The sequence below is a fragment of the Sceloporus undulatus genome, chromosome 8 (assembly GCF_019175285.1).
Source record: "Sceloporus undulatus isolate JIND9_A2432 ecotype Alabama chromosome 8, SceUnd_v1.1, whole genome shotgun sequence".
In the NCBI taxonomy this organism is placed as follows: domain Eukaryota; kingdom Metazoa; phylum Chordata; class Lepidosauria; order Squamata; family Phrynosomatidae; genus Sceloporus; species Sceloporus undulatus.
In genome coordinates this window covers 36,515,295-36,540,579 of record NC_056529.1, presented here as the reverse complement: position 1 = coordinate 36,540,579, position 25,285 = coordinate 36,515,295, and the positions used below count along the sequence as shown (strand labels likewise).

The following is a 25,285-nucleotide window of genomic DNA, read 5'->3' as shown; positions in this document are numbered from 1 at the left end:
GCACAAAACCCTCTGGAGCAGACTTTTGGCAACACAGACAATTGCAGCAGAAGGGTTCCAGGCGTGCTAGCATTTCAGTCTTGGGCCTTACATTCTTATTACAGTCATAGTAGCAGAATATTCTTGCTTAAATAATCACCCTGCCTAGGCAAAAAAAACAGTTTTGCCACATGCAAGACCATTCAAATTTGGATCTATCTTTAAAGGTGGGTGCTGAAAGGAGATACAAGTACTTTTATCTTAAGATGCTACCCAGCCACTACATAAATGGATCATTGTCAATTTAGCCTGCAGTAAATTTCAATTGTATTAGTTTCGTTCCTTTATTTTCTCATCTTTTGCATGATTCCCTTTGTCAATGTAAGTAATGGTTCTGTGTGACCCATGATATTTTAGAAGTATTCTTGTCTTATTAACAGTGTGCTCTGTAATGGATATAGGGTCCCAAATAAAACTGAATAAATCCTAAAACTTCATAATAAATTTGGTGATCTAAAACAATTAATTTCCTCATGGTTACATATTAGATTAAATGATATGCATTCCTTCCGTTTTTACCAGCATTCTCGAGTTGCACCCTGCTTGATTTCCACTCGAGTAAACATCAGGAGTGTCAGTGGATCTCCTCCACTCCAACTCAATCCCACTGGTAATAGTAATAGAGGACACTTCCATTCAGCAACGGGCACAGTCTTCTCGCCTTTTAATCTTCGCTCCTGCTCTGCTATTCCTGATGGTCAAAGAAAACCACACTGCACATTTGAAATGTTCCTGGAAAAAATCGTAATGATAACATTCATCAAAATGCATGCAGGCCTCAAGGCTCCCATGAATTTCCCACTCAGAAAGCTGCTTAACATTCTGGAGTATGTAGTTTGGTGAGGCACCAGCACTCTCTGATTTGAGAATTCCAACGATCATTTCCTTAAATTGCACATCCCAGGAATTCCACAGGATGGACGCATGGGAGGGCAAAGTGATCCCGTAATGGCATGCACTTGTGTAATGCCTTAGAAATTATGGGCTCTCCTTCTTTCAAGGCTGGGTATCCATCTTCAACATTGTTAGTTTTGTCTTACTTGCATGATAGGGGGTGAACTAGATGGGCCTTTGAAGTCCCTTCAACTCAAAGACTTTTAGTATAAAAAGAACCTGATAGAATCGCCAAAAGAATTTTTAATTTCACCTGTATTTTATTTATTACATACTGGCTACTTATCTTTATCTTACGGCAGTTGCTCTTATTGGCATGTTATTACATTCCACTATTCTATGGCGAGGATAGGAACCGCAGTCTTCCAAATGCGATGGGACTCCATTATCTATAGCCCTGACCTTGTCTAAAACTAATTGAGGGCTGATGGAAGTGGATTCTCACAGCTTCTACGCTGCTCTAAAATGCTGAGATGGAACTACAGTGGGCCCTTCCTCCATTTTGGACCCACCCCCCCACCATAAGGGGAAATCCCATTATGCTCGCGCCCATTGTCAAACAATGGGGGTGTTGCTTGGGCATGGCATGCACCATTGTTTGATTGCGTATACTTGACGCCGCAAATTGGTGCGCCTGCATATGACACAGGTGGACTGTACTTAAAAAACTATCCCCCCTGGATAGAAAGCTGAAACTATAGTTTTGTGGGGGAATTGCAAGCTTGTTGAGAAGGAGTTGCCCCTCCTTCCTTCTAGCAAATAGAATAGAAACGCAACTGTTCTGCATGTTTTAGAGAGCCATTTGTTTACATCACGACCCCATTACCTATTCCGTCACACTTCTGGAAACGAGCTTTCTTTGGCAGAGCTTTCATTTCTAGGACATTCCATCCCATTACATCCCTATCACTGAAGTCTCTCTACTTGCTCATACAGAACTGTGCTGGCCCAAAACATGCTAACTACAGTATGTTTTCCTCTTACTCCCCGTTGTGTCTCTTACTATCTGGAGACAATCATCCAAACATAACAGCCATTATGCCCCTTTCTGCTGGATAGCTTTTTCCATCACATCCCAAAAAACAGCCCATTCAACCTGGCTCAGTGTTTATTTTTGTTGTTTCAGAAAGAAGACAGTGGGATTTTCTTAGAGGGTGCGGGTAATACATAGCTTAAGTTTGTTTAAACCTGGGACCATTTGCCCCACCACCCGCCTCAAATTACTCTTGATCTGATGTGGGACTTTATTAATGCCACAACGGAGGCAGAAACATCCACCAGGGTCTTTAGCCAGGTTGAAAGATCTCCACCTAGATCTTCAGTCTACTTAGCCTCTCACCTTCTGCAGTCGCTTTCCTGTTCCCTCTCTTGCTCGGTATTAACCACGACAGCTGTTGAGCCTGCTGCTCTTCACGCTTCTTCCTCAGTTCTTCAAAGCCCAACATTTTCTGTTTTAGATATATTCTTTAAAAAGTGAACACCACACCGCGTTATGTTAATATGATACCTTGAACTCTATATTCCTGTCAATAACTGAACCATCGAAGCTTATAGACAAATCTTAAGGGGGTTGGGCTACAGATGGGCAGGCGGAAGACGTCTTTGGAGGTGTATTCTGCTGACATCGGAGCCTCAGACCGCCCGCCCCGGGGGCGTGTGCACAGGCTTGTATGGGGATTCCCACATGGGGGGCAGTGAAAGCCGCCTCACCTTGGGGCCGTTTCGACCCGCAGTTCCCATCCCGCCGCCTTGCAGGACGCTGCAAGAGCGATGCCAGCTTCCGCAACGGCAGCCAAAACGGGGGGCTTTTTTTTTCTTTGCCGGCTGGCGGACATGCGCAGCTGCGGCGCCACCCCGGGGCCGGAAAGCATAGTGCGGACCAGGCCCCTTTAAACTTTTCCCCCCGCCCTGCTGACCCAAGAACAAAGGTGGTCTCCTGCCAGCTGGTGATCAGCTGGTTTTGGCATCCTTGTCCGCTTGTCCGTTGCTAGTGTCACCAGCACCTGGATGCCTCCTCTCCTTTGGGTCCCGCGCTCTTGCTGAATCTGCCAATGCCCAGCCACAGCTGTCGCCGCTGCCACCGCTGTCCCCATCACATCCCTTGTAATATTGTCAATATTTAAAGTTTTAGCGTTTTTTATTGTTATTAGGTGAAAAATGGCACAGTGAATGTGTGTAGGGTTCGCTTTAAATTCCACAACTTTCCACAATGTAGCCAGCGCAGCTTCCATGTTGTCTCTAGGGTTAGGGTTTCGGGTTAGGGTTAGAGTTCCGAGCATTATCAAATAGAGTGCAGCTATTTGCTGTAGCTTCCACATCTGCATGGCATTCTGACGCTTAATTAGAGCTTCGGTTTGCACACTGCGCATGTTCCAGGATCCCCGACTCATTCTGCGATTGCAGCAGACCCGTACGCTTTTAAATGGCAACTTAAATTAGCTTGTGTAGCAATTCTTGGCTTTACCGGTGCAGAGTTATCTACGGAGCTGCGCAGTTGTGCAGCATATAGAAACGAAAGCGGTGGAAAACGGCACCTTTTTTAATGCCGCTTCTTCCCGCCTTTGGGCGTGGGGCGGCGTGTCATGGCGGCATTCAGGTAAAGGGCGCCGTCTGACGGCTATACCTTTCATTGACGTCATGAACACCCCTTCCTTTTGCCCGTCTGTTTCCCGCCTTAGTTACCACTCAACGGGTCTCCTTTTGGCCAGTTTTACTTCGACAACGTGAGCTTTTTTATTTATCATGATATCATTAATGGTCCAAAACACACTCCAGAAAAATTCCAGTTGAGACTGCTTTAAACTGTTCCTGCTCATTGAGAGGGTATCCTCGGGACACTGTTAGTATATTGTGGTATCAGAGTTTTGGACAGAGAAGGAAATGTTTAGCCAAACCCAGTCCCTGGAATTCCCCTAACCTTGAATCATGGCAGCTAAATGTGATCTCAAACTGGATTATTTTCCAGTGTGTTTTTGACCAATGGCCACAGTACAGCCTGCCATAGAGCGGTTTGTACTCGCACCATCCTCCATGCTCCCTAACCCTAGACGGGACCACGCCGATGGGGCAGTCGTTACTGTGCCATATTATTATTATCAGCAGTTTTATTATTCTGACATCAGATAGTTTTTTCCCGCTTTTATTTTCAAAAAAAAACCCTATTTTAAATCATTGAAATGGCCTCTGGATGCTTAAGCTACCAAAAGTAAAAAGCTTTTAAAGCCACAACACAGTATGTTTGTGCACTATTCCTTTATCTCTTCTCAGAACATTCTGCCCCCAATCTTAAACATTTAACTGGCTTTTAGCGATAAGAAGGCCCCCTCCTAGCTTTAGCTACTAGAGGCAGTAGTTCTGCCTGAAACAAATCTTTTGACCAATAACACAGCATCTCTGTGAAACTGAAAAATATATAGCTTTTCCAGCGCCTCCTCTCCATGAAGTTAATCTGCCGTGATAGTGATAGGAGCACTGATCGAGATCTCTAACTTACCAATACAGCTGCAACAATAACCCAAAAATTCCTCTGAAACAGTTTGGGACTTTTCACAGCTCAGTACAGTGGATTACTTACACTGTTATTCTCTTCACCACTGGTATGTCTTTCCAGTGCTTCTTTTCTTGGTACAAAGACGCCCCCCTACGGATACTTCTGATCGTGCAGCCACTGCTTCTGTTGTACTGGTTTCTTCAGTCATGGTGCACGTCCCATTTCTTCTGATGTTGTATATGTCCGCTCAAAGCCTCTTTTTTATATTTTCCAAGCTATTTTCTTAATATCTGTTCATTTTGTAAGAGGCACATCTGATTGAATATCTGTTGTTCACCTGTGTCTGTAAACAGTAAAGGGAGAAGTGTTTTCTGTATCATATGATTTATTGAGTTCCACAGGCACACACACCTTTTGGCTCTTTGTCCAGCAAGCGATTTGTCCAACACCACTGGCATTTGCTTTGTTTTGAGCCATAATGGACAACTGACCTGAATGAGCTCTTGTTGGGGTTAGAGTCTGAAAGGCAAGGCTGAATATATCTTCATTATTAAGGTCAACTCTCCCTCGATTAGGGGATTTCTGTTTTCTTGTTGACCGGCTGTTGTTGGCACACTGATTCTGTTTGCCAACCATGAATTCATCAAAGGTATCCAAGGAGCTTTGCAAAAAAGCATGACAATGCTAGGTGCAAACAGGAATCAGTTCTGGCACAGGATCAAGATACAGTTTGTTGTCACCAGCATTTTGTTGTAGCCAAGCCTGTTGGCTCTTCGCTTTTCTTTAGGACTTAATTCATAGGAATATACAGGTGTGGTATGACAATATGTCCCAATGAAGAAGTTTGGGCGTCTTCTGTGGCATTTTTGGGACTTCATACTAGGCTCAGGACTGGTATTTGAGTAAGAGCCAGTAAAGCTTCGGAAATGCTACTTGTTCATGTTCAAAGAATGGGGCATCATCTGCATCTGAATCCAAAAACAGGAGGTTGTTCCACATCTCCATGGTATATCTACCTAAGAAAAACTGGATGAGCCACTACACTCAAATTAGTTTTGGGGATTGAAGTATCGGCAGAGAAGTATTAGATTTTAGGAAGCCTTTGACTTATCAGGTTGGCCAAACCATACAATTCTGCCCCTTAATTTTGCCTCTCTCTTTTTGTCACGTCATTTGTTTTAACCAAGTCATTTTCTTTGTTGAATGGCTTTCACTCCACTTCTTCTTGAACTGCTTCGCAAGCTATTGCCTGGTTTGTTCTCTCGACTCTATTCCCTGGCTTTTTTTAACGATGTTTGAAGACTCAATTTTTTTTCCGTAAGGATCTTGGTTTTCGGCTCGGCTTACACCATCTCATGCTCTCTTTCTTTACAGTCTCATTGAAATAGTAGATATTATTTATTGGCTTGGAAAATTCTCCCTCTGGGCAAGTTTCTTTCAGGGAGGGTAGACATGTATTCTTTGGTTTACAAGGAGTATAGGTTTCGTTCTTTCAAGAGAGTCCCCCACCTGAAACACAAAATGTGTATTCTGCTGGCCTAACCTCAGTGCCCTTTCTAGGTTCCCAGATCCGATGGGAAACAGCAGAATTTGGCCAAAACACTGCTGATTGTACTACAAGCATTCAACACTTTTGCGTTCTAAATCCAAAGGGTGTCGTATTCTCTGTATCAGACTGATTAGTACCATTTTGCCTGGAAAATTCTTCATCTATAAGGAACAACAGAAAAAACACAGTAAGCTATGGAGAGTGCTGATTTTACTTTGTGTTGTACAAGCTGACAGTGAAGAAACTGAGGGGAAGAACAGAGGACTCTTTTGGAAATCGATTTCTGGAGGAGAGTTTGAACATCAAAATCACTAAGCTGCACTCCTGACAAACTATTATTTTCGCATATGAACTGCATTTAGTCCACAGAATTAATCTTCCAAAGTAAGCCAACATCTGCCTTGGAAGACCAGATTCAGAAAAAATTATGAGAAACGTAAGGCTCTGCATTTGTGATGTAGACTTGGATGAAATGATTTCTAGACCCATTTCAAAATGGCTTCTGGGCTGTGCCTGGCTACTGGAGTTGCGACTGCCATTGTCGCCTTAGCAATGATTCCATCGCGGCATGAATGGGGGAGGAATCGCATGTCCCTGTTTAGTGCTTTGGACCATCTAGAGGGCTTTCGATTACTATCGACCATGGTATTCCTTCTGGAACGCTGACGGGAGTTGGTATCGGGGGGCACTGCGCTCAGTGGTTTCTGTTCCTACCTCTCGGGCAGGATTCCAGATGGTGAAAGCTGGGGGACTCCTGCTCCGATAAAGAGGAACCTCCTCTGGTTTCCCTCAAGGAGCTATTGTCCCCATGCTATTAACATTTTAACATGAAACCGTTGGGAGAGATCATCCGGAGACCGGGGTGCGGGTGTTCTCAATATGCTGATGGACACCGAAAACATATGTTTCTCTGGTCTCCGACTTGATGCAGTAGTGACTAGGGATGGTATCTCTCCTCTAAATGCCTGTTCTGGCGTCGGTAATGGCTGGATGAGGGAACCAAACTTCTAGTCCTGAATCCAGAGAAAAGGAAAGTTACTAGTGATAGGCTACAGGCCCCGGTAGATGAAATTTCTCCACCGTCCTGAATGGGGCACAATCCCCTGAAGGACTCCGTGTTCGCAGCTTGGATTTGCTTCTGGATCGTCGCTCCAATTGACATCTCAACCGGGATGCTTATGGTTCAGAAGTGCCTGTTATCAGCTTCATCTATATGCCAGCTGCGACCCTATCTGGGCGGGGGGACCTTGAAACTGTGGTACACGCTCTGGTAACCTCTCGATTGGATTCTGTAATTGCGCTCTTACATGGGTGCAACCCTTTGTACCAATCCCGGAAGCTTCAATTAGTGAGACTCTGGCAGCAAAGATTGGTCGCCGGTTGTTCTATCGCTGACCATATAACGCCCATCTTACAGTCTTCATTGGCTGCCATTCGCTTCAGGTGCCATACAAGGTGTTGTACTTACCTATACAGCCCTAAATGGCTTGGCCCAGGTTACTTGGAGGACCGCCTCTCCCCCATATAATCCGCCCGAAAACTCAGGTCAGCTGGGAAGAATTTGCTGAGGGTGACAAACTGCGAGAGATATGCGTCGACCTCGCAAAGGTCTTTTCCCTCTCGCCTTCACAAATTTGGAACACCCTTCCCGATGAGTCCGCTCATCACATCCTGGATCTCTTTAAAACGAGACTCAAGACCTTCTTTTCCGTCCAGCTTTCCCCCATGGTGCCTTGATAGGTGTGGTTCCCCCCGATATGTATCTTATACCATTGATTATCAGCTTCAGCTGGCTTTGATTATGGTTTTTATGGTTTTAATTGCGACTGCATTTTATGTCAAGTTTTAATGTATGTATATATTCATGTTGTTTTTTGATTATTGTATTTTGTATCTTTGTGTGCACCGCTTGATCAGTTTTGGACAAAGCGTTATGTAAATTATTATTATTATTATTATTATTATATTATTATATTATTATTATTATTATTCTTATGTGAAAGAGACAGCGATTCTATTGCCCAGCTTTATCAAAACTCCAGGAAAACAGTTCTTAGTCTCAAAACGGATCTGTATGTTAAACGCACCTCAGCCTATTTGTTTCAGCTGCTAAAAGTATTTGTACTAGGTTTTATCGAAAGATATTGCTTATAGATCTTGCAGGGATTTTACTAATCTCATGCACCTGTATGTATGTATTCTTTTACGGATTTTATTGGAGGGGGGTTGGATTGGTAATGGCTCTTAAGTCAAATACACTAAATGACCTGACTGGTTGTAGAAAGAAATGTATAGCTTTTATCTGCCAAAAAATGGCGCGGGGGTCTTGTAACAGTTGATTTATATTACTCAAATCATCCTTGTTTTCGTACGGTGCGCTGTTAGCATATTGTATGACGACCTTAACTTCCCTGAATTGCTGCGGCATGGTTAAACCTGTGTATAAATCATCGGACGTCTAGAAAAAAGCTAGCCAGTTCCAATATAGTATTTTATTTTGACATGGTTCCACTATTTTTTTTATCTCAAGCCAGAATGGGCTGCCATGGCCCACACCAATAACATGCAAGGCTAGTGACTAGTTTATGTCAGACCTCTATTGTTGACGTTTGGGTCCCATGAGTATAAGATTTCATTTGTATGGTTCAAGTAGGTATGTCCTTTCTTTTACAAAACAAAACATGTATGTCATTAGCTTATGTACAAATGAAGAAAATGGGGAATTCAAGAAAGACATATCTGTATTCTTCTTTTTAAGGCAAGCCAACCAAAACGAGGACCCATCGCACCTTAAGGTTACTAGCGGCACATCTTACTTCATAATCTTCACATCCAGTCCTGGCAGTTTATGCAGACCAAAGAGTCTCAAATAAGGACATAAATCTTGACTGTCACCAACATTTCAGATATGTTCGTCACAATGTCTCTCTTGTGTAGACATTGAGTTCTTGACAGCACGCCTCCCTATTTAAACTATCTTCCTTACAGCTCTACCACGTTTAGATGGACGTTCAAGTAACGGTGTTCTCTAACCATTACACTGCTTAAAAACCATTTAACGTAATGAATTTTTAAGATTCTGTTCGTTTTGTTCTGTACTACCTTTTGAAATAGAATTCTCTTTTCGCCTTACCTTCAACATTTTCCCCAATCTCTTGACTGCGATTCAATAGACTTCTTTTTTTGGGAACTCTGCCGCCCTCACTAAATCCGAGCTTTTTGTCTGTTCTTGTTGCCAGTTCTTTCTTCTCTCAGAAGTCAGCTGTTAAAACATATGATAGGGAGGGCGGAGATAGGAGAAACATTACTTAGTTAGCCTTAGCCACCAAGGTTCTTTCAAGGACCTACGGCCCCATCATACTGGCCTATAAGACATGGGGCGGGACAATGGGATGATCCGGATGCCCTCCCCCGAATCGCTCCGGTTAGCCACGGCCCACTACAAAATTGAAATCGAATGCATTCCTGTTTGGAAATCGAGTGAATCTGTGTCTGCCGGCGAGGTGGCCGCTGCTCACTCAGGATCGTCATTGTGACGTTTGCGGGCATCGGAAAGTGTTCCTCCCCCTCCTCCTTTTTTTAAAGCGCAGGCACCGGGTTAATTTTTTTTTATAAAACTGTGGCTTTGGTCAGATCTGCCCCGTCCATGCAAAGGATGGATTGTCATTGCCTTTTTTTAGCTTTAACAAGCCAACATTTGTAAGCTTTCCCTTTGCTCAAAAAATTGTTTCTTTAAAATGTAACACTGATTTGTAAGTGAGGTTTTTTGCACATTGTAGCTTCCCCCTTCTGCTGACCTTGACCCCTCCCTTTCCTTGCTTACACTTTGCCATTGCCTTCCACTGAGGCTGAGAGAGAGTGACCTCATGGACATCAATTGGGAATAATGGGAAATGCAGCGCCTTATAATAATAATAAATAATACTCCAGGCTAGCAAGGAAACTAGCAAGCACACAGAAATGTCCACCCCCAAAAAATGGCCGCATAAATGGTAAAAAATGTGCCATAAAATGATTCTGCTGCATCCATTTCCCTACATCCCCCAGCCGGGCAATCCTCCTCTTCCTCTTCCTCCTTCTCCTCCTCCATCCACTTTCTCCATTCTCCCCCCACCCCCCGCCCCTATGCCGCCCACGCCCCCCCTTTGCCACCTGTCACCCTAGCATCCACCCTTTGGGCTCTTTCCTCCTCTCTCTCCCCTCCCGATGAGGGGAGGGATGCTCAACCCATGGAATCAATTGGGCAATAAGGGGAAATGCCGTTGCGGCATTCTGACTGTAGCATCCGCATATAACACGAACAATAATATTAATAATACTAATCATAATAAAATCAAATCATTAATTAATAATTCCAGGAGCAAGAGGAAATCAAGCACAAGGACGCACACAGACATGTCACCCCCCAAAAATGCGCAAAAATGGTCAAAAGAGGCTGCTTGAAAAGGGGGGGGGTTGTTGCTTTGATTGGGGTTGAACTGGATGTCCCTTGGGGATCCTTCCAGCCTTGGATTGGAGGGGAAGAGCAATGGGGAGGCTGCGGAGCGGGAAGTTAGACCACCCCCTTTTCCCTCTGGACAACACACACCACACACACACAACACAGGAGAGAGAGAGAGAGAGCTGAGAGAGAGGAGAGAGAGGCAATCTCTCTCCCTGCCTTCAGCTGTGGAGGCCTGCCTGCTGCCTGGCCAGCGAACCCTCCTCCTCCTCCTCCCGCCATCACCCTGGCTCCAGGCTGGCTCTCAGGGAGCCCCCTCTCGGGGTGCCAGGGCGCCAGGCTGGAAAGCGCTGCCTCCGTGGGCATGCAATGTGCCACTTCCTGGGGTTGGCCAAGTCCCCCCAGCAAGAGAGGTGGCCTTGACATGGCCCCGGAGGGAGCATGGGCCAGCAGGGAGCAGGAGGAGGAGGAAGAGTGGAGGAGAGAGCACCTACCTTCCTCCCGGCTCCACTGAAGCCCTGCCTGCCTCCTTGCCCACGCAGCCAGCCCCTTCTGCCAGGGCTCTTCCCCTCCTCCTCCCCTCCCCTCCGATGAGGGACGAATCCTTGGCCCTTTGCCCACCCTCTGACCTAATCCCCTCCCTCAATTTTGCTCGATCCGGGATCGAGGCCAAAGTTCCTCCATTCCCAGGACCCAGGGTTTTTGAAAAAGAAACGGTATGTGCCACCGATTTCAACAAGGACCCGCGCCGAGGGCCATTTACCCCAGGAACGGGTGTGCAAGCCCGGATTCGCTGTGTGAGAGTCGGGGTGAGTCAGGACTCGATTTTTTTGGTAGTAGTAATGAGCCCTACATAGGCATTCCCCACGTAGATCGCCTGGATTTTAATGGTTAGTATAAAGTACAGAAGGTGAGCTGTCACTTCCTTTGGCGGTGGAGCTAGCACCGGTACACGCTAAGAAAACTGATGATCTTTTTGATTTCAGTCTCTAAAGACGAGAGCAGAGGCCCGCCTGTGCTGCTTTTGGGGGGGAGTCATCACCAGAGGGGCAGGAACGAACAAGAGAGAAAGGATAAAATGGGCAGAATCTCCGTCCATTCAGTGATTCAGTGAGGATTCTGCCATGAGGACTGGTATGATATATAATAGAGATAGATAGACAACACCTGTATCTAACACCTCAGGGAAAGGCATTCTGGGAAAGAGTTGCTGCCACCATGGGCTATGCTCAGGATGATCATGTATCCGGAGCTGTCAGCTGAGGCAGCAATCAATTCGCACCAGTCAGGTTTTATGATGGGGTGATGTTTTACAGATACCCTCTATTCCGGTATCTAAGATCTCTCAGGCAGAAGAGACTATGAACACATGGTGCTTCGTAGGACTGCTTGATATAGAATCCCCTCCTCTGGTAAGGGGGGTGAGTTGGGGGAACGATCTCGGTTGAACAGGAAAAAAAGAGGTGTGGGCTGGGGTTTTAAAGTGGGGTTTCTCTTTGGATTTCTTCAGATTCAGCAAAAAGTATTTCTACCTTCTCTACATAAATTTTTGTTTTTTACAATAGCTGTTGTTGATGATTGGTTTAGGAATACAGTCTCACAAAAGGACAAGGACGCGTCTGAAGGAATTGGGGAAATAAAGAAGGATGAATTGAGGGTTGGGACAACTCAATCAAAGCAAGGGGATGCATGGAATAGAGCAGGGTAGGCAACTGCGGCCGTGGCCGGATCGGCCCAGCAAGGCCTTGGGGGCCGGCCCCCGCCTGGTCCTGCCGCCGATTGCCGCCGGAGCCTTTGGCCTATCAGTGAGGAGGCGGGCAAGGGGGGCAAGTGGCAGGCCTGGGAACAAGCGGCGGGCAAGGGTGGCAGTTGTCTATAGAAGCCTCCAAAACATGCACTTTATATTAACGTTCCAGTGGCTTTGGCGCCGCTTCTTGGCCTCTTAAGATGTGTGAGTCATTTTTAACAGACCACCTCCAAAGTGATCCGAAGCAGCTTTATTTTGGCCTGTCGTAGGGCCCATAAATGAAGTTTGTCTTTGACTTGGGTCCTTGGGTCCATCTCCCAATATATCTCATTATGTAGATTCAATACAAATATAAGTACAGTGGTACCTCGGGATACGAAATACCCAGCTTACGAATTTTCGGGGATACGAATAAATCCCCTAGGGATTTATTGTTTCGGGTTACGAACGATTTTCTGGGGGATACGAAAACACTCGCGGCGGGTGTTTTAAATGGAGCCGCGCAGAGCCGCGGCTTTTTTCCCATAGCGGCCTATGGGTTTTCGGCTTCACGAAGGCTTTTCGGGTTACGAAATTAGCCGGAACGAATATTAATTTCGTAACCCGAGGCACCACTGTATTCCAAAACTCCAAAAAAAAAAAAAATTCAATTTCAAAATACTTCCAATCCATTTCAAATCAGGGATATTCAAGCTGTACGTAATTAGGACCGTTCATGTATTTGGTACAAAAAGACCTTGCTTTCTGGTATAATTTTAGTTTTTTCACATGTCAGGTTGTTGTTCTACATTCACTTCGTTGACCTGAACCAAGAACTGTTCTCAATTCCAGTCTTATGACACTTTAAGCAGGGGTAGGCAACCTGCGGCCCGCGGGCCGGATGCGGCCTGGCGAGGCCTTGGGACGGCCCCAGCCTGTCCTGCCACCATGCCGCCGGGGCCTTTGGGGGGCAATTGTCTATAGAAGCTCCAAAACTGCATTTCTATAATACATTTTTAAAAAATCAGCAAATTTTTACGTGTCCCATTTAAAAAACATTTTTGCCTCCATTTAAAAATTTTGTCCTCCATTTGTCCTGGTTATTTATTATTTAATTTTTTTTTAAAAAAATTATTTAAATTATTAATTTTTGGCTTCGGCCCCCCGTTGTCTGGGGACGGGACAGCAACCCGGCCCCCGGCTCAAAAATGTTGCCTAACCCTGGAATAGAGGGACAAACAGCTCTGCGCAGCAGAGTAGTGGATGGGTGACATGATTGAGATCTCACCTAACAGAGGTAACACCATAGCTAACACACGTTGGCACTGCACAAAGGGATGGGCAAAGGTGAACCTCCTTGTGAGATCCTTTCCACCAAGAAACTCTGCATGATATCAAGACCCAGATGAAACTAAAGGAAGGACATAGTACACAGACAGAGAGGTAGGAAAGAGCATACTGGGAGATCACAACAGAGAGCGATGAAGGGCTTAGAGAACAACCAAAGACGGGATTGAAACAGCAGACATGATCAATAAAGCAAAGCTTGTCCAAGGCAGTACTCCACTATTATACGACTGTAGAATAAGTGTAAGCATGACCCAGGGGAAGCTGCCTTAGGTCCAAAACAACTGCAGAAATAACCCACTTTGAGATCACTTTAATTGCCCTGGGTGCATGCTAGGGGTTCTGGAAACTGTAGTTTTTGTTGATAAACATTTAGCCTTCTCTGTCCAGAGAGTTCTGGTGCCACAATATCTTACAATTCCCTGGATTCCCTAGTACTGAGCTAGGCAGATAAAGCGGTCTCAAACTGGATTTAAAAGTCAAAAAAAGTAAATGGACACCTAAACCTAGCATATTAGGGGTAAGCAAGCTAAATGGACAGTTCTCATACCGTGATCAGAGGAGACTGCAGCCAAGAAACAAGAAGACTAGGAATGGGGAGAGCACAGCGATCAAAGGACTAGACTAGACATCAAGCAGTGATGGCGAACCTATGACCCGTGTGTCCGTGCTGACACGCATAGCCAATTGGGGTGACACGTGGGCAGCCCCCGGGACAACCTGCTTTTGGGGGGGCCCTGCCCGCCCCTGCCCAGTTCCCCCCAATTGGGCCTTTGTCCCGGGCAGCCTCTGGGCCGGGCCCGTATGTGTATTACCGCGGCCGCTAGCGGCTGAGCCGGCCCCACCACCTCCTCCTCCTCCACGGCCGTGCCGCGCCGCCCTCCACCTCCACCGCTCCTCCTCCACCTCCCCCCAGTGCAGCTGCTGCACAGGCCCGCGGCGCTGCCTGGGCCATGGCTGACACGCAGAGCATGCTCGTCCCTTTTGTGCACTCACGCGCGGGGCTTAAGGGGCAGCGCTCGCTCCTAAGCCTTCTGGCCAATGGCAGACGAGCCGGGGCTGGCTAGTTTCCAGCCTCAGTCTGCCATTGGCCAGTGTCAGGAGCCTTGGAGGAGGAGGAGGTGGAGGCAAAGGGGAGGAGGAGGAGGAGGAGGCGGAGGAAGAGGAGGCAAGGAGGAGGAGGCAGCGGCAGCAAAAGGGTAGGTAGGTAGATAGGTGGTAGGAGGGAGGAAAGAGGGGAGGAGGGGGATTTTGTCCCCAATGGCGGTGCGCGTGCACGTGTGCTGCCATTGGGGAAATGGGACTTGAGCATACGCGGATTTTGGTATACGCGGGGGGGGTCCGAAACAGATCCCCCACGTATACTGAGGGCCCACTGTATATACAACCCAGCCTTGGTTTTTATTTATTTATTTTGTTATTACATAACAAAGTGTCCTCCATTTTGACCCTTGTAAGAACATGCATTATTTAAACATTTTTTAAAAATCATTATTTTTGGCGTGTCCTCCATTTTCAAAAAATGTTGTCCTACATTTGTAAATTATGTTTTTTTGTCAAAGTGACAACCCATGCGAGTTATGCTCGATTTTTTTCCGAATTTTGACACACCACACCGAAAAGGTTGCCCATCCACTGTCCTAAAGAGTAAAGATAAAGCAACTGAGCACTAAAGTTGGAACATCCAATCCACTGTATTCCCATCACCATTTACGAATGTGAAAGCCGGACAGTGAAGAAAGCGGATAAAAAGAAAGTACAGCTCTCTTGACCTTGGTGGCTGGAGAAGAATGCCAAAAGACAAACAAATGGTCTTTGACCAGATCAAGCCTGAACTCCCTTGAGCCCAAGATGATCAAATGAGGCTGTTGTATCTTGACCACATCCTAAGACATGACTCATTGGAAAGACAATAGTGCTAGGGATGTAGAAGACAGTAGAAAGAGAAGAGACTGCATGCTGGAGGGCTAGACTCAATGGGAGCCATGGGCCTGGATCTACAAAACCTAAGCAGATAGCGGGGCTTGGGATGTCTCATACACAGGGTTGCCGTGAACTGAGGTGATTCAAGGGTCCAAAAAACACACTGCGGAAATAAAAAAGAGCATTTCTCTGAAAACAAATTAGAGTAACAGTAGTTTTAACAGACCTATACAAAGTTACTATCATAACTGATTGATGGAAAGGAGATCTTCCCAGAGGAGAAAGCACACGCAATGCCATGAAATGAATACATGAATATGTTGTGCGAGTAGGTGGGATTTCCTTTCCAGGGTGACTCTCCTTGGATCAGATCAAGCTGTCTCTTGCAAACATCCATAGACCTCCATTTCAATTTGGTTGGGCTAAATGGAGAGAGAATGCTTTGTTCGTCAACAAATCCAGAACGCGGACTCAGACTAGCAAAACGCTATACGGCTGCTAGGTTATGTCCTTGCCCTTTCGGTGAACAACAACTACTGGTTTACAACTTCCAGTGTCAGGGTTGCCCAAGGGACCGTAGTCTTTTTGTAAAGCTAAGGAAACTATGCAGGAATACCTCGTCCTTTCCAAAGCATTCATAGAAAGGAGATGTTATATTCACAAGGATGACTTGGGATTGCATGTTCCCATGCCATCGCCCTTCAGGGACTATAGTAGGAGTAACTGACCAGGAATAGAGTAGGCCAAACAGTTCCTTGGCATCGCTGGGCTTTGGTTCCAGGACTCCCCCATGGATACCAAAATCCACAGATGCTCAACAGTCACATTATATTTTAATGGCCACGATAGAACAAAATCCAAGTTTGCTTTTGGGAATTATGTGTTGGTGTTTTTTTTTTACTACTTTCAATCTATGGGCGGGTTGCATCTGTGGATAAAGATCTGTGGATATGCTGGGATCCATGGCCCAAATCTCTGGAAGTGTGGAAAGTGCCTGTTTCTGATGCCTATATAATAACACGGCCACTCTCATTGACCTCTCCATCTATAATAGAATCTCCCCCCCTTTAATCAACTTCCCATCCATGTGTTAGCATGCTCTATCCATTTCCCTCTGAAACCTTCTAATACTGTTCAGCTGATCATGAAATAATGGAATCTCATCTGAAAAACCTCTGGCAGGTTGTCACACAAGGAGTTAACTTCATAGAAGGCTCTCATGGAATGTGTTTAAGCTCAAATTTAGTGTCCATTTACTTCATCCGCCTCACAACACACAATGTTCAGCCCTTTGGTAAGATCAGCAAGCTATATATATATATGTTGTATGTATATAACACACAACACCCACACATACGCTATTCCATGGAATAGTGTGTGTGTGTGTGTGTGTGTGTGTGTGTATAGCTTCTGATCTACCAAATTTATTTTTCTAATGTTCTTATAGATATGATATATAATTAGATATATGTATTTATAGTTTTATGGTATATCTACAATATAAAATAGTTTTATACATATGATCGATATTATATTCTAATTGTATATTGTATATAATAGTTTTTATAGATATAATATATGTATAACTAAAATGTTTTATAGGTATGATCTTATATATTATACAATATCATACCTATTAAAAACATTGTTTATTATAGATATATCTATAAAACTTTCTACATATATCTAATTATACATATATATAATTGTATATGTATATAATATAATTATCTAATATAATTATATATTAATTATATATAATTATATATATGTATATGTATGATATAATATAAAATAAAACATACGTAATTAGGTATAATGGACATATAACTAACACATGTTTTTGAAAGAGCTTAAGGGGAAGAAAGGCCGAGGCCGACTCTGGAGTGACCAGGGGGCTGGCTGACTGGCACCGGGGGCAGAGTTTTGAGGGGTGCCTGGTGGCCAGGAGGGCTGTGCTGCTGCTGCTGCTGCTGGGCTGCTGCTTGCCCCCGGGAGCCTTGTGGAGGGGAGGCCCTTCCTTCCTGCCACTCCGGGCCCGGCTCGCCGGCCTCTCGCTGCTCACCTCCTCCGCCCGGCGCCTGTCTAGTCTCTCTGCTCCCTCGCGCCTTGAAGGACGAGGCCCCTTCCCTCCGCACTCCGCGGCCTCGGCTTCTGGGAGGAGGAGGAGGAGGCAGGGGCAGCAGCCGTTGCCGCGGAGGAGGAGGCCCCGTTCCTAGGTTACCACAGTAAAGTAAAGTAAGAACTACGCTTCTCAGAAGGCAAAGGCGCGCCCACGGGGCTGGGCGCCTGCGCTTTGCATGATGGGGTTGTAGTTCTTCTGCATGCTGAGGGTTCCTCTTCTCTCCTTCTCTTCTCTCTCTCTCTATCTCTGCATATGTTTTAACTCGAGGGATCATAGATTACCGCACTACACTTTTGACAGCTTCCCTTCCCTTGCTCACTGTACTGTACTTCCATTGATGCAGCTTAGAATCGCATTGGCTCTGTTAGCTGCAGCATCACACTGTTCACTCATGTTCAGTTTTGGTCTACTTGGACTCCCGATCCCTTTCACACGTGAAGTCTCCTTAAACCAGGTGTCTCCCTGATCCCACATCTGTGCATTTCATTCTCTGCCCTAAGTGCAGCGCTGTATCATACATTTCTCCTGTTTGAAGTTCATTGTTAGCTTTGGCCCAGGCTTTCTAGTCTATTCAGGCCGTAGCCTTGAGCCAGGGCTGTTAAAGCGGTGCCAAACCGGTTATTTTACCGCCTTTGTTCGCTCAATGTTTTTGGACTCCAACTCCCAGAGCCCCAGCCAAGCTCTCACTGGGCCAGGCATGTGGGAACTGAAGTCCAAAAACACCTGAGAGGGCCCAAAGGGCTGGGGCTTGAACTAAGCTCCGCCTCACGAACTCGCCCCGATTTCTATTGGCTGAGGTCGCGGGGGTCGAGGACCGCGATTGGCTGAGCGTTCGGCCCGCCCTTGCAGGGATTGTGACCGTGGCGCTCGGCCTCATTCTAAGGCGGGCAGCCGCCCGGGCGGTAGCAACCCTCGCCATGTTCTGCTACTCCGAAGGTTTGTTGGCCGCCTTCTCCGGCGCTGCTGTTGGCCGGCGCTGGCGCTGAGCCGGCGCGCGGCGCTCTCCTGCCTCTTGGCCGGCGGCTTCTACTTGGCGCTGCGCCTCTTCAGCCTGGAGCCCGTCCCTCCGCAGCGAGCGCAGTCTGGTGGTGCGCCCCGCGGGAACCCCCGCCCGCCATCGCCCACCGCGGAAGCCGGGCACGACGCCCCCGAACACGCTGGCCGCCATCAGGCAGGTCGGGGAGCCAAACCCAAAAAACCAACCGCTTCGAGGACGCTCTTAACTCAAGGCTATAGATAGTTTATATCTATAGGCAGGTTTATAATCGTCTGCGTTATTCCCATGTAATTGGAATATAAACAGCATCACCTTCATGTTTAAAGAAAGGCTGGATGGCCACATCTGTCCATGGGGACGCTTTGATTGAGAGTTCCTGCATGGCCAGAAGAAAGGGGCTGGACTGGATCAGGGCCCTTTTGGGGGTCTCTTCCAACTCTAATTCTACTCAGGAAGGATAGTGTCTTCCTCCTTGGAGGGCTTTAAACAGAGGCCGGATAGCCATATCATGTCAATGGGGATGCTTTGATTGAGAAGTTCCTGCTGGCAGACATGAGTCTGGACTGGATCAGGGCCCTTCTTGGGGTCTCTTCCAACTCTACTGATTCTATGTGTTTGTTTATTAAGGCAGCAGAGAAACGGCGGCAACCGGTGTGGAGATTGACCCTCGAGTCACTGCCGTGGCGTTCCCCGTCTTGATGCACGGACAGCACCGTGGACAGGACCACGGACGGGACGGGGAACTTACGCGATTTGGACCTTCGCTGAGATTAGGCGGTTTAATCCCTCTGCGAAACATAAACTTATGGTACGTGAGGAAGGCATAAAACGCGGCCGTTCATGTGGTGAAACTGTGCACTTTCTTTCAATGTTTCCTTTCGTCGTCTTGCCACCTTATGAGCCCTGATGCGTTTTTGTGGTTGTGTGGCCTTCAAGCCTTTTCCAGCTTAAGGCAAAACTTAAAGCAAACCCTATCATGTTTTGGAAGTCACAGGCTTTCATGACTGGCATCCATAGTTTTTTGTGGGTCTTTTGGGCTATATGGCCATGTTTTAGAAGAGTTTCGTCCTGACGTTTCACCTGCATCTGTGGCTTGGCATCTTCCAGAATGCTGATCCTGGGAAGAGATGGATACACACACACACACACACTGTGTGATCCGGGTGAGGAGGAGTAATTCCCATGTTAATCTGTGTATGTTCCTAGAGGGTATTGACTGTATTGATTGCCTGGCCATCAACAATAGAACAATACACAGATTAACATGGGAATCACTCTTCCTTACTAGGTGCTATACACATACACACACCCAACTCTCTCCACCCAGCATTCTCTTGAAGATGCCAGCCACAGATGCTGCCAAACATCAGGAAGAAACTCTTCTAGAACCATGGCCACAGAGCCCGAAAAACCCATAAGATACTATCAGTTTGTTTTGCTTTTCCAGATTTGTACAGGAAGGATTGCCTTTGCCTCCTTCTGAGGCAAGAGTGTGACTTATTCACGTTGTCAGGCAATGAGTCCTCATGGCCGAGCGGGGATTCAACCCCCAGTCTCCAGAGTCATTAGCCCAATGCTCAAACCACTACACTCACCTATGTGTATTATATAGGGGGGAAACCCCCCCCAGAAGTCATTAAGAACTACCCTCAATGGTGTATAGTACTGTGTTACTGTCTGTGAATACATAGCTAGTCCACATTCTCTTTCTGCCTGACGAAAGGTGTAGCAGGAAGAGTGTTCTTCTTGGAGAAAGGTGGAATATACAAATAGTTTCTTGCTTACACCAATTCATTCTCACTTCCAGTATTATATAATACTCTAAGGTGTGCTTTTGCGTCTCTAAACACATGGCGTTTGGGAGGATATTACCACAGGTTGAGTCTTATCTGAAAGTCCAAAATATTCCAAAAAAACCAAAACTTCTTACAATGATGGTTAAGATGTGGACGCCTTTTGCTTTCAGTATAAACAAACTTCTTTCATGCTATTAAAAATATGGTATAAAATTAACTTCAGGCTAGTATATAAGGTGTATATAAAACATTAAGAGCCAGTACCAGCCAGCCAAAATAAAGCTGCTTCGGGTCACTTTGGAGGTGTGCTGTTTAAATGATGGCATGCGTCCTAAGAGGCCAGAAAGCCACACAAAGCCACGTTCCAGTGGCTTTGGCGCGCTTCTGGCCTCTTAAGATGTGTGAGTCATTTAAACACGCACACCTCCCAAAGTGACCCGAAGCAGCTTTATTTTGGCCTGTCTGTATGGGGCCATAATGAAGTTGTCTTTAGACTTGGGTCTTAGGGTCCCATCTCCAATATATCTCATTATGTAGATAAATACAAATATAAGTATTCCAAACTCCAAAAAAAAAATCAATTTCAAAAATACTTCCAATACCATTTCAAATCAGGGATATTCAAAGCTGTACGTAGTTAGACAGTCATGATTGGTACAAAAAGACCCTTCTCTTTCTGGTATAATTTAGTTTTTCACATGTCAGGTTGCTTGTTCATACATTCACTTCTTGACCTGAACAAGAAATGTTTCTCACTTCCAGTCTAGACACTTTAAAGCAGGGGTAGGCAACCTGCGGGCCCGCGGGCCGGATGCGGCCCGGCGAGGCCTGGGACCGGCCCCAGCCTGGTCCTGCCACCAATTGCCGCCGGGGCCGTTGGGGGGCAATTGTCTATAGAAGCCTCAGAAAGAAACCATGCCATTAATAACATTTTTTTCAAAAAATCAGCAATTTTTTCGCAGTTCTACCAGTTTTTTTAACAAAAATGTCTTCCATTAAAAACCTACATTTGTCCTACACATTTTTCTGGTCTATTATATATTATTTTTTTGTTTAACTTATTAATTATTTTTTTTGGCTTCGGCCCCCCAGTTGTCTGAGGAACAGCAACCCGGCCCCCGGCTCAAAAAGATTGCCTACCCCTGCTTTAAAGTCTAAGCAATGTCTTGTGTCAAGTACCTTAAGTGTCCTTAAGGTACTTGAAGTATATTTTTAGATTGAGATTCATGGAAGTATTTGCACTTCTTCTGAATAGGACATTTTCTTGTTGCAACGCTCACTGCTGAAATGTTCTCTCCCCCCCCCCCCCCTGTACAGGAGGGATTATCGTGGAGAGAAAATACCAACCCTGAAAGAAGCTGTTTTGGAAAGTATGCATTATGACCTTATCATCTACTTTGATGTTAAAGGCCATGCAGATCAGGTACCCTTTTGTCACCGTGTGCTAAAGCCTCACATACTTGGGGGAAACACATGGCAGAGGACTTTCACTTGACTCTCTGTACAAGATGGAGATCTTTCTTGAACAATATTTGATGCGTTTCTTGTGTTGCTTCTTTTCAGCCTTTGTTGGGGCCACTGAGCATCATAAGTGATACTTATGTCATTCATTATATTTTATGACAATACAGTAATAGATAATTCAAAGCAATGTGTGAAAAAGTAATTAAAAAAACTCCAAATGCATATTATATTCTCTTACATGTAGGGATGGTGGAAATTGATATCCACTTTCTCTGTTCCAAAACTTGATAACCTTAAGCTTGATTCATAGTAGATCACATGGAGATATAGAATTGCTTTATATAGAGACGTGTGGTTTATTGAATCTAGCACCATTTGCTCTAAAAGACAGTACAGTAGTTCACTGCCAAACCAAGATCAGGCCTACTACCTGAAATAATTTTAAGGGGTAATGTCAAGAGTTGATTCATGCACTGAAAACCATGTACTCCACTATCAAACTACAGGTCCTTCTTTAAATCTGTCTCTCCAGTTTAACTTAGGGTGCATGTCTAAAAGCATGTTTTCCACTAAACTACAGCCCCACACAGACAGGCCAAAATAAAGCTGCTTCAGGTCACTTTGGAGGTATGCTGTTTAAATGATGCATGTGTACCAAGAGTCCAGAAGCCGTGCCAAAGCCATGATCCAGTCTTAAGGACTGGAGCTCAGCTTTGGTGCAGCTTCCGGACTCTTAGGACGCATGCATAATTTAAACAGCGGCGCGTTAGAGACCGCCCCTTTGGGGCGGCCTGTAGGCACACCTTTCCCCGCCGGATTGGGGGCTCAGCGGCCAGAGCGGCAGCCGCTGAAGCCCCGATCCGCCGCTTTCCGGGCTGAGGGGAAGCGGCAAAAGGCCCCTTCCCCGCAGCCTGGAAAGGGGTGTCCTTGGGGCTTCAAGCCCCAAGGACACCCTGCGGGGGCGGGGAGAAAGAGAAAGGGGCCATTTGGCCCCTTTCTCCTTTGGTCCGCTGGGCGCAGCCGTCTAAAGGTTGTGCCCTGCGGACCAAACCAGGAAGGAGCTCCGAAACGGAGCTCCTTCCGGGGTCACGGAAAGGGCGCCCTAGGCGCCCTGCCGCGACCCCAATATGTCACAACCGCGCGGCCTTGTTTGGAGGCGGCGCGGCCGTGACGTATCGATGATGGCGGCCGTGTGGAATGGTCGCCTCCATTTTGTGCGCGCACAGCGTGCACTAGGGTTAGGGCGGTGCAGAAGCACCGCACCGCCTTAACCCTAGTACGCGCTCCGCACGTACTTTTAAGCCCGTGTGTAACGGGCCAGCATGCCTCCAAAGTGACCCGAAGCAGCTTTAGTTTGGCCTGTCTGTATGGGGCCTACATTAGCGTTTTCAGCTCCACCCTCCTGGCCTGGTGTGCTGTGTTTCCCAAGCTACTCATTTTTGACTTGTTGCACATATTGTAAGCGAGCAGCTTGAGTTAACAGACATCCTCTAAAGTAGAGAGACTATCACACAGACTTTAAATCCACTATTAAAACTAGAGAATAGCACCTTTGGAAATACTTATTGTACAATGTCGCCTCTGTTTTGTTGTTGCTTTGAGGCATTATTAGGGCATTCCTTTTAATTGATGGGGAAAACACGTCAATAAGCTCACAACCGTGCTGTTGTACCATTAGTCCTCAGGTGTGAAATGTTGCTGCTATGGCAGTTCTGATATTGGTGGTTATGTACGTAAACAGGAAGCCGCATATGGTGCGCCTGCGTATGGAGTGGGCGCACTGTATTAATATATCTCTTGAACTGTGTTAAAAATAAAAACCCAAAAGGCATGCAGGATAGGTCCTATGAGAGTAAGGTGAAATTAAAGGGGAGTGCAGAAGAGAGTGCAAGGGAATGTCAATGGCAGAAATAGCTTCAGTCATCAATAACAAATGCCCCCATTTCATTCACTGATGCGACTGTGGCAAGAGCAGAGCTTGTGTGATAATGTCCTGCAAATGCTTGCAGTAGCTGTGTATCAAAATAAGGAGTGTAAAGCAGGTACAGTGCACCCACATTATACGCAAGTGCGTTTTACGTGGATTCCAGCATACGCTGGAAGCCACAACAGAAGTGAGGGAGGCGCGCAAGAGAAGGAAACAATGGCGTGCGCTCCTGCGGCATACTGCCGCCGCTGCGGGCATGAGCCCCGTTCATTTGAATGGGGCTTGAGCATCTGCGTTTTTTCCTTTACGCGGGAGGATCCAGAACGGATCCCCCGTGTAAGGGAAGGGCAAACTGTATATATTCCTTTCTATCTTCATTCTAACACTTACATTCATTTTTCAGTGCTTTACAGATCTTTCATGTAACTTATTTTGTGACAGGCAGTTACAGCTCTAAAACATCTTTACCTGGAATATCCTCGGCTGTACAATACTAGTGTCGTCTGCTCTTTCATGCCAGATGTTGTCTATAAGGTAAAGTTTCCATTTGGAATTGTATCATTACTTAATATTTGGTGAAGATTTTTACTTGGACAGTTTCAGTGTTGCATACGAACATAAGTAGTATCTGTTACATATATGGATGCAGGGGAAGGTGGGCAATATATTATACTTAATTAGCCTTCAGCGTGTAATGACTTCCAGGTGACTTCTGGTGTTACTTTAACACTAGAAAATTTGGGAGACTGCTTTTCTCCATTTTTCGGTGCCAAAGAGGTAACTTTTATTTGAAGGCATTCAACTATTCACAAGTCTTCAATATGTTTATCTCTCTCCCTTGAAGAGAAACATTCAGATCATTCTTACGAGTGAAAATGTCAGCAATGTAAACCAGCATTTTAGTGACTGGTTTGCTGTGATTCCAATGCCGAAACCAGATCACATCCATGCTCCTCCAAAAGAACTTTTGGCCTGTTACAGACAGCCAAAATAAAGCTGCTTTGAGTCACAGTGGAGGTATGGTGTTTCAATGATGTATGTGTCCTAAGAATCCAGAAGCCACACCAAAGCCACGCTCTGGTCCTTATGGATGGAGTGTGGCTTTGGTGCGACTTCTGGACTCTAAGGACACATGCATCATTGAAACACCATACCTCCACTGTGACTCGAAGCAGCTTTATTTTGGCTGTCTGTAACAGCCCTTTGATTTCCTGCTGAGGTTCAGATTAAAGCTTGTCCTCATGACAATCAACAGACGAAAAGAAAACTGAATATTCACTGCCCAGATTCTCACAAACTAGTTTGAAGATGAGATGGTTCAAAGCATGCCCCCTGATCCAGTTGATGATCTTCAGTATTAAAGATTTTCTTCAAATTTAAGGGCAATGTTTTTTATGTCAAAGCATGCTGCTGAAGAAAACAATTGGTAATTTGCAAGTCTGGAATCTTCTTTTTCATCAATACAGAAATACCAGATTCATTTCTAAGCATTGTACATGTCCCATCAGTGCACAGAACCACCTACTACCACTTCTCAAAGCACACTGTCATCTGGCAGGGTGATGAC

The 25,285-nt window shown here is 45.8% G+C and overlaps 1 protein-coding gene across 1 annotated transcript in view; it reads left to right on the top strand.

The window, feature by feature from the left end:
- Positions 1-25,285, top strand: part of GDE1 (glycerophosphodiester phosphodiesterase 1) — a 31,895-nt gene that overhangs the window by 2,286 nt on the left and 4,324 nt on the right. Inside the window, exons 3-4 of the mRNA XM_042437970.1 lie at positions 21,645-21,750; positions 24,160-24,252. Of these exons, the coding sequence (XP_042293904.1) occupies positions 21,645-21,750; positions 24,160-24,252 (199 nt within the window). The remainder of the gene's footprint in view (positions 1-21,644; positions 21,751-24,159; positions 24,253-25,285) is intronic.